Consider the following 27,000-nt stretch of genomic DNA (forward strand, 5'->3'; position numbering starts at 1 on the left):
AGATGATGATGATAAATTTTGAAAGAAAATAAGAATAAGTGTTGACTGAAGATCTAAATAATAAGATTGCATGTAGGTCTGTAGATACAATGAAGCCAAATAAGTAACCTGGGGTAGGAGCTTTTCATTTTTATTTAGAAATATTTTAAAATAGGGTGTTTTTTTCCTTTCAACTTCACTGTTTTTTAGGTCATATATAAAACTATTTTACTCTGGTGTGCACCACACTTTACATTTCTAATTAAAATGTTTGTTGCTATTTGGAACCTCACTGTGTGAAATTAAATAAGCACTTTTTTAACATCCATAAAATAAATCAAACATTCTTTTCTCGTCTGAAAGACACACAATTCAGTCACAGCAAGCTAATTTCTCTGTTTCTTTTGTTTTCTCTTTTTCATCTGCCGGGTAAGCCAATTTTCTGCTTAAGAACTACTGGTTAAAACTCTTACTTGTTTTACTATGTGGACTTTATCCTTTCCCAGCACTCTATGCAAAACACTTCAATTTTAAGTGTTCAAAAACTTTCACTGAGAAGAGTGATACTGCCCACACAAGCTAGCACTATTATTTCTCTGAAACATAAAATGAAAGGAAGTATTTTAAATAACATAGCAGGCATCTTATTTACAAAGATAAACAGATTCCTTTGCTTGGATTGTTATGATTCCTGGCTCTAGGATTTGGGAACCTGGCACGTATAGCATCCCTCATCCTGCTGATGAACTGAAGCAGAGTCCAAGGCAGTACTGCAAGGGGAAAAACAATATAAATGTGCAGCAGTGGTGCATGACTGCTACATTAATAAAGGAAATATGTATAAATTACATGGACAGTATTTAAATGCATGTACTGTATTTTTGTGGCAATCATGTCATAAAACTTTTAAATCTTTTACTTAATGTATTTCTTTTAAAGAAAGTAATTGGTTTTACTTCATGCAAAATACTTCCAGGAATCTTTTCTTGAAATCTAAGGCTAAGTGCTTAGTCCAAGATGTATGGGAAGTATTGAACATTGAATGGACTATACACCCTGCCTTGTGATAGTACAGCTCTGTCTTTTCAGACCCACTGCCCTGTCCCCTCCTCCTTAAATTTCACACTTGTCCTACCCATTTCTGAGGAAACTCCTCCAGCTTTTGCTTTCCCATTCCATAAGCAAATGTTCTGTTAAATGATTTAGAGGACTGCTTCTCATCAGGAAGGAATCTCAGTGGATTCCTTTAAATGGAAAGCTAGAACACTACATGCACTACATTTACTACCATATGTCTACTTACCAGATAGGAGAACAATTGACAGAATGCCATCTTCTTGGAGAAAAAGAAAAAAAAATTGATTACTAGACTTATCTTTCAAAAGCATTATTAACGTTTCTGTAGTTGTGTTTCTCTCTGCTTTAATTTTCCATGTAGTGGCATGAAGAATGAATAATAAAATTAATTTCTGACAGAGAAACCCATATCTTCCCTCTCAGATGAAAGAGAATATTCATTTTTCCCCTTCAGAATGCTGAATACCAGATACATTCAGCAGAACTGGAAGGCAGAACAAAGAGGTCCCTCAGCTTGGTTCTCTTCCTGCAAGAGGCACATGAGGCCACTGATGCATGAGAAGCAGCTTATCTGTTCCAATTTGGGGAGAAATATTTCTCTTGTTTTCAGCCAGGATTTGAACAGCAGTGTCTAGAAATGTTTCCTTTAAGCCTTATGTGTTTAAACATCATGCCAAACCTTATGTTTTGAAAGGCAACAGAGAGTTTCTCTCCTTGCAGGAACTTTTTTCCTAGTTTAGAATTGTGTTAAATATAGCAAGCAGACCTACCCTAGACTTCATTTCAAGGATTTGCTCTCAAAACTATGTGAACTATGTGACGCTAGGAAGCTTCTCATCTCAAGTCTCATTAGATTAGTCTTTCAAAATGGAAGATTTTACTGCCTTTGCAATTCTAGGTAGTGATCATCATTTTGCCTTTGCAATTCTAGGTAGTGATCATCATTTTGCCTTTGCAATTCTAGGTAGTGATCATCCTAATTTTGCCCTAAGAAGGCAGGACAAAATGATGAACTGGTTGCAGTTTACTTGCGGACTCTCAAACAGTCATATGGTAACATTTGTTTTTCTGTGACTGTTTCTATTGCTGTTTTCCTCCAGTCACTCCTATGTAGTTGTAAAACCCGTGTTTCACATATTTTCTTTTCTATTGCCTTAACCTTCAAGGCCAGTTTCTCTTCAGAATTTAATAGTGCTTTCAGACTCTCATCTCTCATAGCCTGATGATTTTATGGATCTTCATGACTTTCTTGGAGATTTTGAAGAGTTGTCCAGAGAAGAATGGTGGTTTGGGGTCAAAATATGTAGCAGAATAATGCAGTACATTGAAACTTCCCACAGGAAGACAGAAATGTGAGTCCCAGAGAGCCTCAAGGCTCATTTCACTGAAGTTATAGAAGCTTTGAAGACTTGCTTGGGCAAGATTGCAGTTTCACACATTTGAAAGGGAGCTACCTGAGTCTCTATACATACTCCTAGGGAAAACTGCAGAACAAACACTTACACTTCCCTTTGTCTTTATTTGGGGTTAGAGAACTCTGTGGTCACAGTAATCCTTTGTCCACAATAACCTCTTTTAGGAGTTTCCTTGCCATGCAATTTAACACCCTAATAAACACACTTCAGCAGTTCTAGCATCTGCACAGTAGCCACTGCAAGGTTTTATGGGCATAAAATGACTAGTTGCAGAGGCTAAGCCATGGGTGAGGGAATGGTTGAGGTGAGAAAATGTTTTTCAGCCTATAAAAGTAAAGAAATCTTTTATTCCCTCTTTGATACATATTTTCATGGATCTCTGTTGAGATTGGTATATGTGGTTTTCACATCAGGTTTCTGCATCAGGTGCTTTTGCATTAAGTGGTTCTTTGCACGTCCCTAGCTACTCATCTAAAAGTAGCAAAGATTTTTGTATTAACTGTCATCTGGTTTCCAGCCAGAGAACTGCAATAATCCTTTTTTTTTCTTTCTTTCTTTTGAATGAGAAACCCCTTTGCTGACAAAATAAGTAAACTGTCAGAACAAAAGATCCTAATCAATCTGATCAGCATCCCAAAAAGCTTGTTTTTAAATTTATCAGTTACTTTAGAAGTAATCGGTAGTATGCCAAAAAAAATCTGAATTTCTTATTCTCCTTTTCAGGATGAAAGGCTAAATTGCATATTCAGTTGGTCTTGTGATCTGTGAAAATCAAATTTAAATTGCTCTAACATTATGTGTATCTTTCTGTTTTCACCCTGAAATTTCTAGATTTCCTTCCTCATCCTCTCTCTACCTTTTAATCACATTTTTTACCCCTTTCTGTGCTTTCATACCACGTGGACTCAAGGGGCTTCCAAAAGTTGCAGCAGGTCAGCAGCTTTAATTTACAATGTGGAGATTGCTGTGGGTATACAAGAGAGCAGGGTTCGGCTCAGGTTCACATTTTCCTTTCACTCTTTATTTCTGCATGAACAAACACCAGCAAGTTTCTGACTGACTTGCACTACTCTCATTCTTCTAGAGCCACAGGTTTTCTCTCCATTTTTTATGAAATAGCTTTTCATAAGCTCATCTGTAACTTATTTACAGCTGTTGTTTCTCTCATGGTTTCCCTGCTGTATGACACCTCTCGTTCAAACCTGTTTATCAGAGTACATGACTCTTCACTGGTCTCCACTGCTGTTTCCACCTCTTAAGGGTACTTGCCATGTTTCCACACTAGAGATTCTTGCTCTTTGCCAGCTGCTGTCTTTTTATCACATTCTGCCTTTGTGTTCTTCCTCCCATTCGTTTAACTTTCAAGTACCCTGTAATGGTCCCTGCTTTTCTGCTATCACAAATTCATTATTTCTGCATCTAAAACTCTATGGCACCCAAGAACATCTACCACCTACTCATTTGGCAATGTATAGTAGGTGCTGTTTTAACATGCCGTTGTTTCTACCACTACAGAGGAATATTTTCTGTTACCATGGCCCAAAGCAAATGATCAAAAATCCTCTATGCTTGATGCTAAGAGTAACCTACTATAGATTTTTCCCAGAATTTTGGGATTTTTACCCCAGCCCACTTGTGAATAATTAGTTATTCTTTTACATCAGTCCTTTCTCCTCTTACCATCGCTGACCATCCCCTCTATTATCTTCGGTTCTGCTAACCTGTTTTACATAGGTCCAGACAAACAAATATGGCTCAAACTCCATTGCAGAGGGGTTTTTTAATCAAATGAATTAACCTTTTAAATGTTAAAAGAGTAAATTTCAGAGCTCCATTTCGAGAATGCCTCCTTGTGACTGACCCACAGGAAAGCGCATTCATAGCAGTCTGTTTTTGAGAGTAAATGGCTACAAATGAGTACCAAAGGGCTTTGGGTTTTTGCCAGGTGCTGAGTTACGTCCGCACGGAGTGGGATCCCCTGGATGCCAGGTTCAGCTCTGTCCAGCCCCAGCAGGTGCTGACGGTGGAGTGCTCGGTGTCCGCAGCCAAGGAGCCCATGGCCGACAGCTGCGTCTACACGTGCGGCAGGAACCGCGTCCAGTGCGCCGCCGTCACCAGGGTCCCCCTGCGAGCCAGGGCCATCAGCTGCTGCAGGGATGTGACAGAAGACAAGCTGGTGCTGGGCTGTGAAGACTCCTCAGTAGTTCTGTACGAAGCCTACAGCCAGGTGACTCTGTTGGCCCAAGCAGAGCTGCTCCCTGCTGTAATGACCTACCACCCTTCCGGAGCCGTGCTGCTGGTTGGCAGCTCTCAAGGGGAGCTGCAGCTTTTTGACACGGCACTGTCCCCAATTAAAATTCAGCTCTTGGCACAGGAATATTCACCTGAGGCAACTCTGCAATTCAGTAAGCACTGTGACGTGCCCACCAGCCTCATCCAGATCCAGTGGGCTGCTCCTCCAGGTGCATTTCCCAGTCCTGACAGCATGGATATTCACGATTGTTTGTTGGTTAGATTTGATAAAGGACCCTTGGGAGTGCTTCACTTTAAACTTGGTGAGTTACTAAGCACATCTGTTGAACCTTGACCTGTCAAAGAAACATCTGTATCCCACAAGGTTGGGAACACCCTAATTTTAGGTACATGAGCCTTAAAAGCAAATTGTTCCAAAGATGTCTGAAGATACTAAGGAATTCTTTATGTTTCTCAATATTTTTATACCTTTCCCTATTCATAGAATAGGACCCTGACCTGCTGCCTCATCAGCATCCCATAATGTTCCTCACTACTTTAATAAAACATAACAATTTTTCCTCTGGAAAATTTATTTAATCTGTAGTATATAATCTTAAGAATTGTATTCACTTTGTAGTAATAACCCTAACAAGTTAAAATAAGCTATATTTAATAATAGAACAGTAATGCTATTTTCTTTACCAAATTTTTTTTTTCATGTGTGATGTATATTTGTCCAGTATTCTGTTCTTCCTGGCTTCGGTACATGAAGTTGCACCCTTTTTTTTCCTTTGAAGACTTTCCATAGAAGAAGAATTATTTTCATAACCTTCAGAGAAGTTTGCTGTCTCAATTAATTTGCAAGGAGTTGTGAATAAAAGAAGTAATAATGTTAATTTTAGAATTTATATAGCACTTCTCTTTTTAGGTGTGAAGAGACTTTAAAAGAGTAAAACCACAACTAACTTCCTTTTACAAGCAGAAAAACAAGAAGCAGCAAAGAAAAGCTAAAGGGCTTTCCAAGAGTTACACAGTGGCTGAACTAAGAACAAAACCCCTGCAGTGGCTCATCAGTGAGAACTGTATTCATTTCATTCAAGTCAGGCAAGTTACAATGGTGCAAGCCCATTGTGAGAGCTAAAAAACAATCATGCTAAAACCCTCTGACTCCCAAGCCAGTGTTTCAGCAGGGCAGACAGCCATCCTGGAGAATTTCAGCATTTTGCCCATTGTCTGTCCAAGAAAACAGGATTGCTTCTCTAGATCTTTATGTGAGTTTTTAATGATTCTTTTGTATAAAGCTATTGAGATTAGGAAGAAGCCTTTTTTTATTAAAAAACCAGAACCAAACATATTGCCAAAAGACTCAAAATAACAACCTAGGTGATAGTAAGATTTGAAAATCTACTTGATTTCTTTACTTAATGAGACACACATGTACTTTTGTGGGGAAAAAGCTGTCTAAAATTACCAAAGACGTAAAAATTTGAAAGAGTGAATTAAAAAAATTTAACCAATGTGGCACTGCAAAAAGCTAAATTAATGTAATAGGATGTTAGTAACAGAAAGATGTTGGATTGACTTAGAGTTGTGTAGTTTTAAAAGAGCCGATCCAGATTATTGCTGTTATCCAAAAGAACTATTTAAAAACCTGTTTACAGGTTATCATTCATTTTGAGATAATAAGCTGCATTAAATTCAACGACAGGTTTAATAGTTACAGAGTACCCCAGAACAGTAATTATAACAGCTATTTGATGATTTTGTGCATGTTGACCATTAAAAAAAAAAAAACTCTAAATTATCTCTGTCCTGATTTGGTGGGATGGAGTTGAGCAGGAGGCACTCTACCAGCCTCTACCTTGCTTTTCTTCAGTCCTCCCTGGTGAGGTTTTCTCACAACAGCTTTCCAGAATGCACAGCTTTCCCCTTGCTATCTTTAGCACATTTATGTTCTTACCAAGGCAAGCAGGCTCTCAGTACAGGGATTTAGAGGCCTTTCCTGCTAATTGCCAGCTTGTAAACTTAATTGGACTGTCTCCCTGGGCACCGTTCCTAAATCAATTAGGCAGTGAGTTGGCTGTCACCTCTTTTTCCCAAGCAGGTTGCCTGGAAGCTCACCACCCAGGAGAAGTCAAGCATCCAAATGGGAAGATGTTGACCTCTACAGCTGAAAGTTATCACATTTTAAAATTCATTCTGTATAATTACTGTAAAATCTCTTCTAGGAAGAAGAAAAAACTCTCTCCCCTCTTCCCTCTCTCCCTCTTTGTAGTCCACCGTGCAAAAATATGCTGCTCTCTGTTTCATCCTGGTGTTCAGCCTTATACCTCATCTCCTCAGTTTGCCACACTGCCAGGGGAACACTCTGTTGATTAGTAAGTCCCTCTTCACAGTCTCAGCAGTTTTTAAGTTTCTGCTATTTAAGAAATCATGCAGAACAAATAAATAAATTAATTAAATGCAATAATAAATTATAGCAAAAGAATTAGGGGCTCATGACAGCAAGACCCAGACAGGCATTCAGGAATGAAATAAAACCCATGAGTAACACATGGCTTGGAATTGTTTCCCACAGAAGCCTGTTAAGAAACTATGTTAGTGAGAATAGGCAAATATGTTTTTAACTTCCAGCTACATTATGGTTTTGGATAAGTTCGGTGAATCTCCATTATGCTGTCTATCCAGATTTATTTCAGGAAAAAGTCATATTAAACATACCCTCAAACACTAATGGCAAATATTTTTGATGTCTAATGCCAAACTCATTTCCAAAAGCGGCTTCTTGTCATTGATGTCAGCCCAGATCATGGATAATGCCAAACATGGTGCTGGTGCCAGTGGTTCAGGACTGCTGGCCTCTGAAGGCATTTTAAATGTAGTATTGCATTTAATTAACATGAAAACATGTATTTTCATCTCCACTGAGAGGTTAGTGTGGAGGTTACCCAGCTGCTGTAATACTTTAAAAACACTAAGCATTTATAAAGAATAAAGTCTGTCATAAGTATTAGATATTAACAGGTTAAACATGGCTGTTACCCAGCATAATGTCCATAAGCTTTAATACATGCAAATATAAAGTGAAATATGATAGAAAGCCTTTCTTTAATGATGCTAAAAAAATTAAGTACTTCTCTGTTACTAAATGTGAATATGTAAGGTTTTTCCCCAAAAAAATCAGTTCTGTATATGCAAGTTCTCTGCAGTTTACTTCTCCTCTAGCTGTATTCAGATGTTTTTCCCCCTCGCTTCTTATTTCACTTCACAAACAGTATTCACAACAGTTATGAAAGTTTTGTGAGGTATGTTTTATAAATAATGGGTCTGCTTTTCTCTGTTACAAGGCCTTGTTTTCCAGCCAGCCCTATGGTTTTAATACCAGCATTGAAATTCGCTTGTTCCCTTTCTCATCAGAACTTTTTCCATATGTTTAGTTTTAAAAAACAACATCAGAATATAAACTGAGAAAATTTAAAAAAAATTTAAAAAACACCAACCCAGAAACTATGTTTTTATTTAAAGAAAGAGAAACGGTAAATTTATTCTGGTCTCTTTCTAATATTTGGAGGAGTACTGATAAAGAATACTCTATCAGAGCGACCCAAAGTGAGCAGGAGTTGCTAAAATGCCATGTGTGGCCAATGTCACCTGATCATTTGGTTAGTCAGAGACAATAAATATCATTAATCCCTGCAGCTTTTTAGTCACCTTTTCTGTTTGGAAGCTGACACCTACAAGTCAAGAAACATTTGTGTGGCAAGCTTGTTCTTGGTTTCATGTGCAACTGTAATTCAAAGGTCTGTAGTATCAAAATGATGCTAACTTCCATGGCATCCCCTCAGAAAAAATGTTCCACTTAGAGAATATTGCCAAGCTAGAAGGAAGTTCCAGAGCAGTTGCCAAATGGAGAGTAATAGAGTAAGAGTTGCTTGGAAGTTGGAGCTGCTCTACTCTTGTATGCAAAGATGATCTGTGTGAGACAAATGCTGGGGTTTAGTGTTGTCCAGAACTGTTTCCCTACAGGAAGGAGACGCTGTGAAAGTGAATTTATTACCTACCTTGCAATAGTGATAAACTGCAAATAAACTTGTTCTACCTTGTCTAAGCCAAATTTCATTCCGTAATGTTGTCACCAGTGACTTTTGGCTACATTCATTCAATATCCATGTGTGAAGTTCATTGATGACTTTTGTCTGCTGACCAGCACCCTCAGTTTAAGTATACCCAGATAGTAAGGTGCTATCTCTTATAAAAAATTTGATGCTGAAACCCATCAACTAATTTTAAATTATGAGAATTATTTTTAACTGTGCTGGAAAGGTCAGCTACTGGTTTACATACTCTGTATCAAAGCATAAACCCATTATCTCTGGTTGTAATATTTCTTGTTAAAGGTGTGCTCACAAGAGGACAACTGGGCCTTGAGGAAATCATCCACCAGTACATTCGTTATGATGAGATACAGGAGGCAATTAATGTCCTGAGCACCATGAACTGGAACACCATGGGCCAGCGGTGCTTTTTCTGCCTGAGTGCCATTTGCAACCACCTCCTTAAACAAAAGCTTACACCAGCCAGAGAAGGTAAGAGACTGTTTGTATTTCTAATGGATTTCTGTGGTGTCTTGGTAATTCACGTGGGGATTATGACAATGTATTTGTTGACTGGATAAAGAAGACAGTAGTGAGAATCCAGACAGTCAGCCAGATTATGGTGCCTCATAATCACATGTCGTTGTGGACAAGTAATTTCTATAAAATCTGGACCAATGCATTGACTACATTTTAGTTTGTATCAATAATGATACTAAAATAATGCACATTGTAATATATATATATATATATATATATATATATATATATATATATGTTATAGGCATTACTTCTTGTATATAGCACTAGCATTATATTCTGTAACTTCATTACATTCTATAAATTTAGCTTATGTTACAGAAAAAGGTTAGTTAATACAGGATTGAAATACTTGTGTTATATTCATGCTGAGCACCAACTTAAGGAGAGCTGTTTCCCTGAAGTGGGGACAAGAGATTTTAGTATGTTTTTTAAGGTGTTTTCAAAGGGTCATTCTTTCATTACAAAATGCAAAGGCCTTGAATACACTATCCTCTGCTGCCTCCTTTAGGATTAAAGCATTTGTCCTCACTGTAATCTAGCCCCCTGCAGTAGTAGCTGGGGTCCCTCAGAAGAAATTATGAATTTTAAGTTTAGTCCCATCTCTGCTAAAGCCTGGTGTGGTGCCTTCCTCTTGATTTGCTATCTTGAAACTCAATAGACTTCAAGATTTGAAGTGCCTTGATTTAGTGAAGGTGTTATCCTCCAGTCTAGCAGGCAGACAGCTGGAGACCAGGCATCTTTTGTGGGAAGAGAGAATACTTAGGATTCTGGTGTGTTTGATGATAGAAAAACTCCAAGGTGTCCTACACTGCTGCCAAGCCATCAGCTATCCCATTTTGTGGGATCTGATTAAAAAAAATCTCGGTGTTGCAAACACAACATATAAACTCTAAATAAAACATGCTTTGAAAAGGACCTGTGGAAAGGGCTGGCTCTGATACTCTTCTAAAAATATGTACATTATAAACAGATATCTGTGGGTTTCCCCCATGCAGCTCCCTAACACTGTTTACAGAAGAAGGAATTTTATTCTATCCAGGAGTTATTCTATCTAAATCTAACAAATTTGGCATGGTAATTTGTTTTCTTTTTTATTAACAAAACCCAGTGGGACCCTTTATTTATAGTGATGGGGCAGTTATCTTTGAGATCTTTATCCTGCCTTCAGCATCAAGCTGGGCTATTTAATGAATGTATAACTGTGCCAGTAGTCACTCATATTCCATGTCAGTTGAAATATTTCAGAAGTTCGAAACTTGCTATCAAGAAAACAGCAATGGCAAGAGAGTATGGCTTGTTTTTCTATTTTAATCTAAATTGACTGCTGCTTTGAAAGAAAATACCTTTTAAGTTTGACTTATCTTACTATCTAGATTGGAGATAACACAAAACTAATTTACTAACAGCTTGCCAGTGTAACTAACACAGTAATATTAGCACATTTAGTGCTATCAAGCCTAATAAAATCAAATGTAACTATGCTTGGAAGTAAAGAGTAATTGTCACTAAATACAGAAATGCCTAGTTCAAACAAACATTAATAGTGGCAAATCAATGAGATTCTGTCTGCCTAATGAGACAATAGGCTATACTTTGCTTGTAGAACAACATAAATATACAGCAAATACTTATATAGCAAATTCTCCCTTTTCTGTCTTTAAGGCCTTGTACTACATTGTTAACTCTGAAGCAAAAGTCAAAGAGCATAAATATTATTGATTATTTAATTTCCTTTCAGCTAAGCCTGTGGAACACATAAGTATACTGTATGTTTACTTGTATTGTTTATAATTTTGTATTAAAAATGTGTAGAAAAATGCCTAAGAGCTTGAGCTGTGGAGTAGAGCAGTCAGAAAGTATTTAAAGAAGAGAGAACTTGTGTGACAAAAGGGCTTTATTTTATTGATTACAAGGGAGGTTATCCTGTTTCCCACCACTACATGCTGTCAAACCCTTAGGGTTTCTAGGCCCTTTTATTTAAAATTTTTAAAGAACTGTGGACCGAAGGAGGTTCCTTAGACCTCAAGGCCATCACAAAGAGGGTTCTGTTACCTGCTGACCTAACACAATAATCCCTGAAAAACTGAACTCCCTTGTTGTTTGCCTAAGAGGACAAAGACGATTTGAGCTAATTGAGAGTTGATCTCTACTGGACAATCTTGTTCACACTGTATTAGTCTCATGAGTCACTTTTAGTTGTAGGCTGCTGGTGAGAACTTGATGTGTTATAGACTTCTTTATCCTTTTGATAGCTTTTGTTGCTCAAAGTCATTGTCAGCTGTGCCTCCAAGCCAAAGTTTATATGCACAAAGATTGTTTGTACAATCTGTCATATTTTAATTTCATCTGTCCTTCAACAACATCACATTTCATCACTGGTTGAGGAATTTGACTGACTGCAAACACGAGCAACCTGTTGTAATTGAAACTAATTCACTTGTTTCATTGCTGCTGTGTTTGAATTCCACAGCACAGCTTGAGGCAAGCCTAGGAACCTTTTATGCTCCAACAAGGCCTCTCTTGGATAGAACTGTGCTGGAGTACAGGGACCCCATCAGCAGATATGCAAGAAGGTTCTTCCACCACCTGCTTAGGTGAGTGACAGTTTCAGCTTCTATCAACTAAAAATTAATTGCATATTTCAATAACTACCTACTTTAATGTGGTTAACATTTTCTAAGAGGACCACCCCTGAAAAAAATGCATTTGTTGTTAATGTTTGTTTAACTTGCACTTTGTTCCTTTCAAATAGAGTAATGCAGATAAAGTGCTATTCAGAGCTCTTCTGTCATCAATACACTTAAAATGAATCACCCTTTCCCATTTAGCTTGATAGAAAAAAAAAGATAACATGCTTCTGAGAGATTGATATTCACCAACTGCTTGCAGAGTAGTTATAGAAAGAACTTTAAAACTTGGAGAAAACACTGAGTTTAAAAAGATGCTAGAACACCAAAGCATGCTGCATGGTCCAGGACATTTTTGTCTTTGCACCACTGATATCTGATCATTCTGTCAGTCTCACTTTTAAAATTCTCATATGTAAATTCAGGTTCCAGTAATTTTCAGTGCCATTAAAATAAGAGGAGAAAATGCAATGTTGAATTTGTCTGTGAATTGTATTGAATCACAGAATGGTTCAGGTTGGAAGGGACCATAAAGATCATCTCATTACAACCCAGCCACCATGGGCAGGGACATCTTCCAGTAGACCAGGTTGTTCCAACCTGGCTTTGAACATTTCCAGAGACAGGGCATTCACAACTTCTCTGGGCAACCTGTGCCAGTGCCTCACCACCTTCACAGTAAAGAACTTCTTCCATATATCCAACCTAAATTTCCCTTCTTTCAGTTTGTAGCCATTAGTCCTTGTCCTACCAGTGCAGTTCCTGACAGACTCCCTCTCTGGCTTCCATGTGGGCTCCTTTAGATACTGGCAGGTTGCTATGGGGTCTTCACACAACCTTCCCTTCTCCAGGCTGAGCAGTCCCAACTTCCTCACCTTGTCTTCACAGGGAAGCTGCTCTAATATTAAACAAGAAATAATAACAAATTCAGCAAGAATTTATAGTACATTGCTTTACTGTTGTACTTTTTTGAACCCATTATAAATATTGATATGCAGCAGTTCAACCTGGTGACAAATATAGCTGTGATATTCCCTCTGGGAATTATCCAGTGGATGAAAATAAGGAGAAATTGCCTTCTGAATGATAAAATGCTTGTAACATCTTGTTGAGAAGGAGTTTAGATGGACATAATGGAAAGACTTACAATGCACCCTTTTGCAGTGATTCATCCAGATTGTATATACATTGTCTGCATGGGCAAAGCAAGTTACTTTGATAGCATAGAATGTGCTTTTTTTTCTAATCTGGAAGACAAGTATTCTATATTGTCTTCTACATTTTGAGTCTGAAGAGGATCATCTTCCTGGTGAATAGGTCCATTCCAGTGGAAAAATTATTCCTTGTAGAAGAATGATCCAATATTTGCATAATATGCACCAGTCCTTCACTGGAGTTTTCTTAACACACATGGCCACAACAGTGGGTACAAACTCTGTTACGGCCTTTCTCCTAGAAACCAGCAGGGAAGATGCTGTTGTGGCAGTGGCCAACTTCTTGTGGCCGTGGGCCAGTTGCCTGCAGAGGACAGAGGCAGGAAAAATGCCTCAGAGATTGCTGAGAGGTGTAACTCTAGTGCTCTTACATCTGCAAGAGAAAGGTGTGTTCCCTCTGACTCAGGATTTGCTTCCAAGTGCTAGCAGGCATGCAGAGGCATGGGGCCCTGGCTGAGCTGTCAGCCCTTGAGGCTGCAGCTGAAACACTGACTCAATCCTCCTAAAACAAGAACCTTCAGTGTAGAGTGCTGCCTGGACAGCGTGGGGCACAGCAGGAGCTGTGCACGAGAGTGTCCTCATGTCTTTCACCTCCCAGTGGAAAGCAGCCCTTGAACAATCTACAGTGGTGGCAGTTTTTGGAACAAATGTGTTATTTTGCTGTTTTCCTGTTTTCAAAGGGATTTGTATTCAACTGAATCAAAGTGATAGGATCATGTGATTGCTGCAGAACAGATGGTAATGCTTAAAGCTTATCTCAGAAGACATAATCTAAGTACAAAATTAAATGTTCAAATATGAGAGATTTATCTGATAGAAAGCAAGGAAATGATGTTCAGAGCTGATCATTATTGCATTAAAGTGGCTGTGCCTTAATTGGTGTTTATTTCCTTTTAGATGTTTTCTTAAGTGACTAGAATGATTTAGATGTAGGCTAAGCAGAGAGAACTACGGATTTGTTGGGGAATGGTAAACCATGGTTCTGGGTGCCTGAATGCCATCCAGGCATGATGCAATGTCTAGGAGGATCACAGGGAGGCACAGTGCCCACTGGTTCAGGCACATGAAAGTTGAAGCTGCTGCAACTCTGGGATAGACTAGCAAGGCAAGGCACTCCTGCCAGCCTGATTCACAGCTGTGGGTTCAGAACAGGAGAAAAGTGAGAAGGGAATTATGCTCCTGCCTTCTCAGGTCACCATGTTATACCCGTGAGGACACTGAAAATGGGGAGTTCCTCCCACTACCTGTTTGTCAGGGAAAGCAAGCTCAGGTGACATGGAAGGAATACAGAGCTGCTGTTCACCACTGCAGCGAGAAATTTTGTGTGGCCAAAGCTCAGCTGGGGCTGAAGCTGTCCAGAGCTGTGGGAGACCATTAAACCAGGGTTTTTACAGTACATTAATATCAAACACCAGTGCAGAAATAACATCAGCCTGGTACAGGATGAGGATGGTCACCTCACAAACAGGCCATAAAGCAAAGGTGTTTAATGCTTTCTTTGTCTCTGTCTTCAACACCAATGATGGGCTAAGGGGCTCCCAGTTCCCTGAACTGAGCTCTGAGGGCCATTCCAGTGCTCCAGCTGGACCTCCATGAGTCTGTGGGACCTGCTGGGATTCCTCTGAGAACACTCCAAGAGCTGGCTGATGACACTGTGAGGCCCGTCTCCATGATTTTTGAATTGTCTTGGGAATCTGGAGAGGCCACAGCTAACCAGAAGCTGGCAAACATTGTCCCAGTTTTCAAGAAGGGCAAGAAGGATGACCCTGGAAACTTCAGGCCTGTCACATTCACTTCAGTGGCTGGTAAAATGGAGAAGATTATTCTGGGAGGTATTGAAGAGCACCTGAAGGACAATGCACTCCTTGGTCACAGCCAGCACAGCTTCATGACAGGAAAGTGCTGCTTATCAAACCTGATTTCCTTTTCTGGCAGGGTAACCCACCCAGCTGATCAAGGGAAGCCAGTTGATGTTGCACTTTTGGATTTCAGTCAAGCTTTTGATACTGTCTCTCACAGGATCTTCTGGACAAAATGTCCCTACCCCAGCTGGATAAACTCATCCTGGGATGGGTGAGCTCATGGCTGGGGCACAAAGGGTTACAGTGAGCGGGGTGACATCAGACTGGGGACCTGTCACTGCTGGGGTCCTGCAGGCTCCATCCTTGGCCCTGTGCTCTTCAACATCTCCATAAATGACTTGGACACAGGACTGGGAGGGACACTGGGCCAGTTCACAGACAATGCACAAGGGGGAGGAGCTGTTGGCTCCCTCCAAGGCAGGGAGATGCTGCAGAGAGACCTCAGCAAATAGAGAGGACTGGGCAGTCACCAACCATGAGAAGTTCAACAAGGGCAAGTGGCAAATTCTGCACCTGGGATGGTGCAGCCCTGGATGTACAGACTGGGGAACGAGAGGCTGGAGAGCAGTGCCATGGAAAGGGACCTGGGGATCCTGGTTGATGGAAAGCAGTGTCCTGGCAGCCAGAAGGGTCACTTGGTTTGTTCAGCCTGGAGAAGAAGAAACCAAGGGAAGGCCTCATTGTGGTCAGCATTCTCATGAGGAGAAGTGGAGAGGCAGGCACTGATCTCTTCACTCTGGTGACCAGTGACAGGACCTGAGGGAAAGGCCTGAAGCTGTGCTGGGAGAGGGTTAGGTTGAATATTAGGAAGAGGTTTTTCCCCCAGAGGGTGCTTTTACAGTGGAACAGACTCCCCAGGCAGTGGTCACAGCAGCAAGCCTGATAGAGCTCAAGGAGTGTTTGGACAGTGCTTGCAGGCACAAAGTATGATTCTTGGAACTGACCTGTGCAGGGCCAGGAGCTGGACTTTCATGATCCTTGTGGGTCCCCTCCAACTCAGGATATTAGATGTTTCTATGATTCTATTATTTGATATATTCACTTTTTTACCCTTTCATTTAGCACTGAATACTCTCAGGCTAGTTAGAAATAGCTAATGTATCTCTTCAGAGTGATTTTTTTCATCACTACGAATGTGTCTGTATGACCAAACCAGAGGACTGGATGCAGAAGCCCTGTAAGACTGTAAACTTGATTCAGCATTAGGGGGCATTTGTTACTCTCTTGTGAGTGTGAGGGCACTAAAGCAAAGTGATCATTTGGTACCCTAGTGCAGCAAATGGAGGAAGCATAGTGCTTTCTAAGTTATGTGCAGTAAAATTGTGGCTGATGTTCAAAAAGTGTTTCTTGGCATGGAGTAGGGCCTTTTGCAGTTCATTTGGGCTTCAGGAAGAGCAAGCAGCAGATTCACAGCAGTCAAACCTAGAAGACAAGGAACTAAGGAGAAGAGCTCAGAGGTTTGGTAGGAAGCATCAGAGAAGTGGGGTTAGGAGCATGAGTAAAAGACAAGGTATTGGGGACAAAGGTCTGAAGGCAGGTGTGGGAATCTACAATGTCTTGCAAGAGAGGCAAAGTGGCAGCACAGAGCCAAATAAGGGAGGACAGCTTAGGATGTGTGTGGTGGGCTGTGGAGGAGACCAGGCACATCAGGGATGGACAGGGAAGAGCAGAGTCTTTCATACAAGGTTAAAACATTAAAATGCTTAAATATTTGGAGGTCTAAATCTGAAAAATGTTCATATAAACAAAAGGTTTCACTCCTCTTTCCAGCTTTCCTTTGAATACCCCACCAATATGCCTTAAGCCTTTTTAGAAGGACCAGCTCATGGGAGAGAAATATTAATTCATTCTACATGCTGAGACAGTCTTTGACCTGCCTGCTGAGTCTGCCAGAAAAGTTCCATTCATTGTACTTTTAAAGATGCAAGTGTCTGTGTTTACTAGAATTGAGAAATGCAGTTACCTTTTCAGAAGGGCTATCCTCACCTAGTAAAAATCATGTGCCAGTGATTTTACTCTTTCCTGTAGGCCAAAAGGTTGTATGTTCAGTTGAAAATAACTGGGGACATCCATTTTCACATTTTCAGGGAGATTAGAGTCTATCTGTTTTTCTACCATCAATGAGGTCAGCTTCTAGAAAGTGCTGAATGCAATGATGGGAATCCTCTTTAGGCATGAGGGCACTTTAGAAAGAAGGTGCTCCATCCAAGCCGAGATGGGCAAAGGAACACTGACAGCACAATTGAAACAGATTGCAATAAGAAGGAAGGAAAATTCTTTGCAATATATTGGATTCAGCCATGTTATTTGTATCCATCATTACGAAAGCTAAGTTCTTAAATTTGCAAGCCCACATCTTCTTCAGCTTCCACTAAAATAGAAGCTTAGAGCTTTGCAGGCCCTGAATGTAAAATATGGAATACCTCCAAAAACAAGCATTCTGTATACAAAATTAAAATTAAAGGCCTCTTAATTATATGCCAGGGATCCATTACAACAGTATTTATAGAATGAATAATTATTTTCCCTCTAAATCCTTATCTATAATTAAAAAATACAGGAACTGAATTACAAGTACAGAAATGTATCTTAGGTGTTCCTTGCCACTTCAGTAGCACTCTGGTATTTCATTATGATGTCACTGCTTATAATAATATAACACATTATATCATTATGTAAAATGTTGAGCAGAGGTGGATTTATTGGGAAGCCTTGGGGAGCTGTAACCTCCCTTTTTGCCCCCACCCTTTTGCTAGATGTATTTGTGTGCTGGGGGAGTGGCTGCAGCACCTCCTGCCTCTGTCTCACAGCCTCGTGTGGCCGTGTAGGGAGCACGGAATGGCATGGAACCATTTTTCACTCGTTAACTGCGGCAGCGCTGACTCACGGCTTAGCTTCACTCTGATCAAGCATTTGTAAATTGTACGTGTCATATTTTCTAATGCATGAAATTATCTTGTTTGTTTGACACGGACACACAGGCACAAGCACACGCCTGCTCTGTTGTGTTCCATTTTTTGAGTGAGAAGGCAGGGCTAGAAAGTAAAGTCTGAAATGCGGCGCAGGACTTGCAGAATTAAGATGCAGTCACAGTTCTGTGGTTCTGCTGTGCCCTTCCTTCCTTTGTAATTTTGTTTTTGTGTTTGTGAATACCCAGTTTAAGGATTGTTTTTCTGATTTTTTTTTTCCTACATGGAAAAATACTGAGATTCAAACCCACTTGCACCTTTCAATCTGATAATTTCACTAAGAGAATGTAATTTGTTTTTTTCATAGTACAAATACGTTTACTTACAAAGCAAAGCTTTGTAGTAAATAACAACATAGTGCTTTTTCATCTTGCAAGAGAAAAGTGCAACTCTGACCACATTCACTGGTAGAATTTTGGATGGATTAATGAAAGATTCTCCTTTGCATGAATCCAAAAATGAGAACCTCCACCATGTTTTTACTTTTGCTGTTTTCACTCCTTCACAAATCTCAGAAATGTTTTACTCTTCGCAAGCTTCCATGTAAGATGCTACTGGGTAAATGCAAAAAATTATCTTCATATTGGGCAGAACATTCATCAAGTGATATGACTTTGCACACAGGACTTGATAGGGCTCCTTTGTAAATAAACACTCTTAAAGAAGATGAGAAGGTAAGTGGTCATTAGCATCAGGGGGGACCTGCTTCCAGCCACCACTGATCTTTATGAATCACTTCACTATTCAAGAGTTCTGAAGTGCACTTCTATACTACAAGACATGATGCCTGGACACAGACAGTTATCACTTAAGTCCAAGACAGCCTTTGAAAAACTAAAATAAAGCTCTTTTGCCCTGCAGGTACATCACTAATGCAGTACTAACTACCCCTTGGTAAGCAGGTTCCTGTATCACTACAGTGCAATCTCCAAAGTAGATATTCACTGTGAGTATTTCCATCTTAAACAGGACCCTAAATCAAAGGTAAAAAAAATGCCTCAGCTCCATAGGAGTAGTTCTCAATCCCATCTGCTTCCAACTGTATGGAACTGAGAGACAGAGTGAGCAAAGAGCTTTTATTGTCCTTTTTAAGAGCACCCTAGAAGTAGAATCTATAATTATATTGGTACATAGTGTGTCACAAAATATGTATAAACATTAATGATGACACGGTTGAGGACTAAGAATGTCTTTTATATTCATAAGGTAACCTATTAGGCATTAAATTATGCCTTCAGATAAAATGACCATTGATGGCAGTCAGGTTCTCTATGGTGGCCGCATGAACAGAATTCATCTCTATGGGAGTAAGTTCAGTAGTAGCATTTTCACTAAAGTAGCACCTTCTGGAGAGGACTTTGAAGAGTCATTTTTTGACATCTTTTGAAAAACGATCAAAACCAAAGGTTTTCATATTACCACAGCACTGTTAAATGAGAATTTATATTGCTGTGATGGAACTACACATGAAAAGAGTCCCCTGGCCATGCTTCTTGACCTGTTTTAGAAACAAGAAATAAAGGCACCTATTTAATGGAAGTAGGTTATTTTTGCAGTTAAAGAGGTTAAAGATCTCATAAAAAGTTTAGACTGTCTTTGCTTCAGTCCTATGTTGTTAATGATTTCTTTTCTTAAACCAGCTCCAACACAGTTTTCAATTTCAGTCAGATACTTTGATGCTACAGGAATGACTCTAGGATTTAATTCTCTGGCAATGACTACAATGTAAGAAATAATGAGCAAAATATTGGGGTGGGGGGGACAATGACAGAATTGCTTGAGAACAAAATGCCATGAAGATAAACCACGACAAATCACTGTCAGAGATTTGGGCAAGATTTGCTGCTCAACCTAATGGGAGAGACATTGCTTGGAGGATGGGAAGAATGGCCCCTTAGACACATTTAGGGCAGTCCCAGAGCTGCTGTAATCTGGAGCCACTTTGCACAGCCAGCAGCAGATGCAGTTTGGTGGCCCAGAGTGCCAGAAGTCATCCAGTTCTCTGCTGCCTCCCCACCCATGGGACTGCACTAGAAAAAAGGAACACGAAATAGCTACACTGGACTGATATTGTTTGTGCCAAATCTATTCCCACGCGCTGGTTAATCTGGCTTTGATATTGCTACTTTCAGAAGCTGAGCCCACATTGAGACCACTGTTGTGTTGTGTAACTGATAATCTGCCCTCGTAAGGTGGCTTTTTCTTGCTGTACCAGCTGTGCAATTTCCCTGAAATCTTGAGGGTTTTGGGCATACACTGAGTGCAGAAACAATGCAAATATATCATATTCATGGATAAAACCCTCAAAAGTTAGTTCTTAGCAACACATCTCCATCCTTGAGCAGCTGTTGTAAGCCTTCCCAGGTCATCAGTTTCTCCCTCTCCATCAACTCCACCTAGTCACTAATAGCATCTTCTTTTAGAAGGACACTCAAAAATCTCTAATTTGAGGTCCTGATCAAGAACTGAATTTAAGATTTTTTTTTTCTTTGAAGTTTGTCCAGATCAATTCATGTCTCATCTCTCTACCAAGATGCTTTTTCTCCATTCATCTTCAAAGTCTTCCTGAGCCCCACCATTACACTTCCCTTTACTGTATGTGGACCATCTGGCAATATTCTGTTGTGAACTCAGCTCATCAGATAAGAGTTTTCTCTCACTCCCTCAGAGTTTTTTCTGATTTTTCTCCCATTTCCATCCAGTGCCTCCAGGAAGAGCTAACTGAATAGTCAGGCAGCCCTAGGCTTTCTGTCTTCAAATGCAGATCTGCCTTTTATGGTTTTTCAGAACCCAAGAGCCTGTGAAGGAAAAAACACCAAAAGGAAAATTTAGAAAAAAGTCAGCAGTAGTCATTTGTCCAAGAAATGGACGTAGTGTCTTGGGGGTGCACCTCTCATGCCTTGATAATGTAGAATTTATGTGTCCTACATGCTCATCTGGGCTTCCTCTGTAGTTAGGATGAAGACATGGGCACCCAAAGGATGAGTAATCCCATTGAAGGGAGATATCTCAGATAAGCGTGAAGAGTGCCTATCCCTATCAATTAACTACAAAAGGAGCCTACCTAATTAGCTTAAATTAGCCATGTAAAGGTAAGCTGTTTGAAGATAAATGGAATGATTTGCACTGTAAATGTCTAGCTCCTGTATCACATTATTACTGGCCAGTTAACAGAAAGATCTTAGATGCTCAGATAGTTTCTGTAATAGAATGAGAGAGGCACATAGACTAAAAAAAACATACATCAAGAAAGGTTTACAAAAAGATACAAAAAGTAGACAGGCATGTAGATCTCTTTAAAAATCTCCTTTTGACCAGTTGGCCAAGATAGGAGAGAATGGGGACGTTTCTTGGTTGACACTGGTAAGTGCTGAAGTATCAACTAGAGATAGATAAATAGCAATATATGACCATGAGTAGGTAAAATTAATTCTAAATTTCTAAAGGTAGTAAAGGATAAAACATCTGAAATACACACTGTGGTGTGTAACCTCACATTTAGAATGACCTTAGCACCTGAGGACAAAAACAGGGAAAACATTAAGCTCGTTTTCAAAACGGTCTGGAGAGACCTTGGAGAACTATGCCCTGTAGGTCCAGCCTCTGTAGCAGTGAAATTAGTAGAAACTATGTTTTAAAAATGTGTGAACATACAGACAAATAACGTATTGGGGGAGAGTCAGCAGGATTTCTGTAAAGGCAAGTCACGTCTCAAAACTCAAATTCTTTGATGTCAGCAATCATGTAAGTAATGGCTCTCCAGCTGCTACTGATGAAAGTTTGACCATTGAAGACCTTTTTGGAAGGTCTCTCACCAATATGTCTTAAAGAAACTAAGCTGCCACAGGATTAGAGGGAAGCTTCCCTTTCATAGATAAGTCATTAATTAAAAGGTAAGAAAGAGAGTAAGAGTAAATGGTCAGTTGTCATGGAGGTCACCAATGGAAATTATAAGTATAGCAGATCTGTTCTTATAAGTAACCTGGCAAAGGAGCAGACAGTGAGCTGCCAGCATTTGCTAATGCCACTAAATTATTAACACTAGTAAAGACAGGACCTGCTGTGAAGAACAGCAAAACGGCTTCACAGGATGCAGTGACATAGTGTCAAAATTGAAGATAAAATTAAATGTAAATAAATACAAAGTGAAGAGCTTTGTACACAGTGGTGTGTGACTCCAAACTTTACGTGTAACCTGATGCAATCTGAGCCAAACATTATTCTGGAAGAAGAATTTGCTCCTATAACTCTACAGTTATAAAATACTCAGTTCAGTGCTCAGCAGAAGTACAAAAAGCACATTGCAAACTAGGAATTCTTAGAAAAAGAACTAGACAAGAAAATAGTGAACTTCAGTTCACCTGAATTTTGTGTGTAGTTTTGGAGTCCCACAATCTGTAAAAGGATATAGTAGAACTCAAAAAGGTTTAGGAAGGGCAGCCAGGATGATTAAAGGCGTGAAACAGCTTTAGCGAAAGGAATGGCTAAATAGACTAGAACACCTCGACCTAAAGAGGAGCAGCAGAGATAGAGATCTATTAAATTGTGAGTGTTAGGGAGAAAAAGCACATTAAATGACTGCTCACTGCTTCTTCTAATACAAAAAATAGAGGTCATCAAGCAAAGCTAACACGTGGCTGTTTCAAAATATAGTGATTCTTCACATAACGTATAATTAAAATATGAACCTCCTTACCACAGGATGTTGTGGATGATAAAATTGCATGTGAGTTCAAAGGCAAGGTTCAGAGAAGAGGAATTCACTGAGGAGCACCAGCCTGGAAACCACCTCTGGCTCAGCAAATCCCTGAACCACAAATTGTTGGAGACTGGGAGACTACTTAGGGAAGTATCACCATATGCTTGCCCTGTTCTAATATTCTCTCCCAGCTAAATGGTAAGGGATTAGGTCAGGAGTGCCTTCAATCTCTGCAAAAGGCTGTTCCTGAGTTTTATGTTCTGGACATGATGCTGTGCAGAAGAAGCACCTCAGACTCAATAGCTTTCAATCTGCTCCCTCAAAAATGTGCCAAAATTCATACAAAGTTCCAGACAATATCTCATCTGTCTCTTCTGTGGCTTTATTTGATGCAATGGAGCTGTTATGTGTAGGAATTGTATGAGTGTATGGGAATTGTATGAGTATTACCACTGCATTATTTTATTATAAAGAAATAATTTGTTTATTGACAAACATAGATGGAAAAGGTAAATATACTCTAATGGACCCATAATTCAGCAAGTGATTCAAAATTTGGCTCTGCACCATGATTCTGTAAGCAGATATTTATCTTCAGGCAGCCAGCTTTAGAAAATATTGAGGTAATATATTTTCTCCGAGAAGTCTTAGCACTAAAAAAGCACATCTTATCCAACGTCAGGCATGAGGGAGAATTGGCCCTGTACCTCATAGAAAGCCAAGGAGGAAAAGGGCCTGTTCATCTTAACTTTAATACCAAATTTCCATCTGCTGCAGCTCGAAATTGCAGAGATATCACACGTACACAATAGGGATTTATTATAAAGGCAGCAACTCATCCTTAACCACAGTGATGATACTGGGCCTCTGTTATATAGCTGTCTTTAGTGTGTAGACATGCTGATATGTTTGCTCAATAAAATCCAGCTTTCAAGACATACTGTTAAGTTTACATGATCACCAGAGTGAGAGGGATAAAGCTGGAAAAGAAGAAAAGCAGAAGCGAATTAATGCAATAAAGGCTAGGATTTAACAGACAGGGTTGAGTAAAATAAATGTGAAACAACAGGTGTCACTGACTCTTATCAGCATTTTTAATTAACACCTGTTTTTAGCCCAGAGTACTTTGGAAGAGTATGTTGGAGTGTGTCTGTATTTAAAGATAAAGATACGCCGTTGAGAAGTTACTAAGTAGTGAGAGGTTGGAGGAATGAAGAGTTTTGGGGGTGGGGGAAGCCTCTGTTTGCTGGGTGGGTGTTGGTTGCAGCTTAGAGAAACCTGAAGGAAAGCCACGACGATAAAATAGCAAGGTAGGGAGATACTGCTATGGCAACAAAATATATGTTCTCTTGAAGGAAAATGAGGATGAAAACGGAAATAAGTAGTGTAGGAAATTGAAAGGAAGTACAGATTACAATAAAAGACAGGATCTAGTTTTAAAATATGCAAATTGTAATAATTTCAATTTATGTAATAATATTTTATGATAGCAATCAATTTCTGTTATCCAGACTTTTAGGACACCTGCTCTGGAAATTTTTGGAGCACATGTCAGATATGAAAGAATTCTCACTCACAGTAGGAAGGGGATACAGTCATACGCTTCAGTGGCCCATCCTGCAAGAACCCCAGCCAACGTGAATGACCAGTGTCACGTGGGAAGTGTGTGGCATAAATGTTCACAGAATCAGGGTCTTTCAACAAATGTTTCTACAGTGTAGGTATGAGGCAGTTCTAGAGTGTTACAGTAGTGCTGGTTTATAATTAATTTGAGCAAAGTTCAACAAATAAATGACATATCTTTATACCTAGACCCACTTTTTTTCTAGAATATTTCATACATCTAAACTATTTCTTGCTAAGTATGTATTTTAAAAGTTTAAATGACCACTTATTATTAAACTACTTTGTTCAAAAATTAACTTGGTTCACTTGAAAATCTGACTCAAAATTCTGTCCTGAGCAGTGTGTAAGGCAGAGTCACCTGAACTATTTCACTCAAGAATATATATTGGTTTCCTAGAGTGGAATACCACCCCAGAAGATAGGAATCACATACAATGATTATTAACTTTTTTTGTGGTTGGTTTGGGAACGACCTCAAGATTCACAACCAGTTAAAGCCCTCAAGGACTTTCTCTGGCCAGAGAGTCATTCTGTCTGGCTCCCCTTATTAGCTTTCTCTTTCTTCCTATTTTTTTTTTAATTTGGTTTGCTTGTTTGCTTTCTTGCTTCAAACCAGAGGGTAGCCTTTGATGTGAAGGGCATTCAGTTCTATGCCCAACAATCTGTAAAGTTATGGGTGGACTTCCTTTAGGTCAGAGATATGCAACTTGACAGTATCTTTCAAGTGACTGAAATTTTGGGTGCCTTGAGATACTTGTATTTTTGTATTTGTATACTGTATTTTCTCATGGTTATTCACTGACTTTACCTGAGACCTATTTGTGTATGACCTTTGAAAGGTTCCATAAGGGATTTCTTTTTAAACAAGTCACTCAGGCCACAAACCCAGCACTTCACTTAACATACCCATATTTAGGGCCCATGGAAAATTATAGGTCATAAACCCATGCATTAATGCTTTGCTAAATCTGGGCCTGAAGGGATGTATAGATTATACCTGGACAACCTTTAGAGCTCCTACATCTAAAATACAATTTAGGATACAGTTTAGGAGATTATCCCCTTGACTCAGACACACACAGACCCAGTGGCTGTTTCTCCATTAGCCTTTGGTGTGCTCTGCAGCACTTTCTCTTCGTCGGTATCTTAGAAGGTAACGAGGCTGTGAACCCTCCTCAGAGGTTTGTGTGTCCTCTTCAAAAGAGCTCATAATCTAAAAGCATAGTGGCATAATAGCAGCAGGTTGGCAAAATAATACTGCTGGCATCTCAGAGCTTTCCAATGCATCCATTGATCCTTCTTCCACTTCCCTGCTAACTTCCAGTATCGCTGGGGAATCTCAGCCAATTTAACAGAGGGTAGAAGTCTGAGAAATAAGCAAAAGCCTGCAAGTTTTGTGAAAATCAGCAACCAGTTGGGGTTAAATAGAATGCAGGAGGTTATCGCTATGTCCCAAAAAGCTACAGTGAAAGTTCAGCAGATACAAGTTCTGCCAATCAAGACGTGCTGCTGAACACCCAGCGTGGTCCACATGGCCTCTTGTTCAGACCTTGGCTGGGAGGGGGTCGTGGACGCCCGGCTGGGAGAAGGACAGCGTTGTCTGGAGGATGTTCTGGCAGGGTACTTTTGGGAACAGGAAGAGTTACTGTGCTGAGCCTGTGTAGGAGGAAGCACAAAATAGGTTCTTCGGAGAGTTCCTGGTCTTCAGGCTGCATTCAGTTTTCCACAACCACCTTATTTAAAATAGGGCATCCTACTGAACTCATTAGGGTAAAAACATTTCAGGTTTTGGTTGACTTTTGCTTAAAGTGAGTTTTTTTGGTTGTTTATCTGGGTTTTTTTTTAAGAAATGTGAGATCTTGATGTATTTATTCCCCTCCAGGAACTCTTAAGTGCCACTTTTTCAGCATTCAGTATAAAATGCAGGATATAAATCTTTGACTAATACTATACTTTATATACAATGGATTACACAGCCATCTAAGTCTTCAGAATTTACTGAAATTTTACATTAAAGTGTCTTATTGGAGCTCAATAGAATTTCAGGGTTGTCATTTTAAGGACCATTACACATGAGAATTTTTCCTGTAAAATATATAAGTCCTTTTAGCCCTGGTTTTGTAAATAGGCTCTGAAGCTGACATACAGCTACATGCCTAAATCAGTGGTGTTGTGTTCAACAGTTGGTGAAAAACTAATCTGTCCCCATTTAAATCAACCACTTAGCAACGCAGCCACGCAATTTTTAGGTTCTTTAACCAGATAATCTCTAATTAGTCTGGCTTGGAATTCCAACAGAACGGGGTTCAGAGTAATTTTGCAGATGTTATTCTTTTTTTTGAATATTGTCTAATTTAAAAGGAAAATATTTCAGATAATAACAACATATTTTGAGGGGGAAAAAAGCATGAAAACCATTTCTGTTCCAAAAATTGCTGATATGAGAATTTATGAGGAAACAGCTCCTTTTATGAATAATTATTATTATTGTGTTTAAGAAATGGGCAAAATGCCTAGAAATTGAATGAAAGAATGAGCTATTAAATTGAAATATTAAATGAAATAACTGAATTAAAAGTGATCATGTAAACCCAGCAGTAAATGTTGGGAGCTGTAGCTGATTGAACATATTTTCATCATCTGTTTTGTATGCTTAAATA

The 27,000-nt window shown here is 39.5% G+C and overlaps 1 protein-coding gene across 19 annotated transcripts in view; it reads left to right on the forward strand.

Annotated features, from left to right (window-relative positions):
- WDPCP (WD repeat containing planar cell polarity effector) overlaps positions 1-27,000 on the forward strand; it is a 148,748-nt gene that overhangs the window by 72,243 nt on the left and 49,505 nt on the right. For 18 of the 19 annotated variants that reach the window (XM_068186405.1, XM_068186412.1, XM_068186415.1 and 15 more), the window contains 4 exons: positions 4,417-5,026; positions 9,104-9,292; positions 11,814-11,932; positions 22,712-22,858. In XM_068186405.1, coding sequence (XP_068042506.1) covers positions 4,417-5,026; positions 9,104-9,292; positions 11,814-11,932; positions 22,712-22,858 — 1,065 coding nt within the window. Of the gene's footprint in view, positions 1-4,416; positions 5,027-9,103; positions 9,293-11,813; positions 11,938-22,711; positions 22,859-27,000 lie in introns of all 19 variants that reach the window. The other variant, XM_068186419.1, reaches the window with a different exon arrangement.

This window comes from Anomalospiza imberbis, chromosome 3 (genome assembly GCF_031753505.1).
Source record: "Anomalospiza imberbis isolate Cuckoo-Finch-1a 21T00152 chromosome 3, ASM3175350v1, whole genome shotgun sequence".
In the NCBI taxonomy this organism is placed as follows: Eukaryota; Metazoa; Chordata; class Aves; order Passeriformes; family Viduidae; genus Anomalospiza; species Anomalospiza imberbis.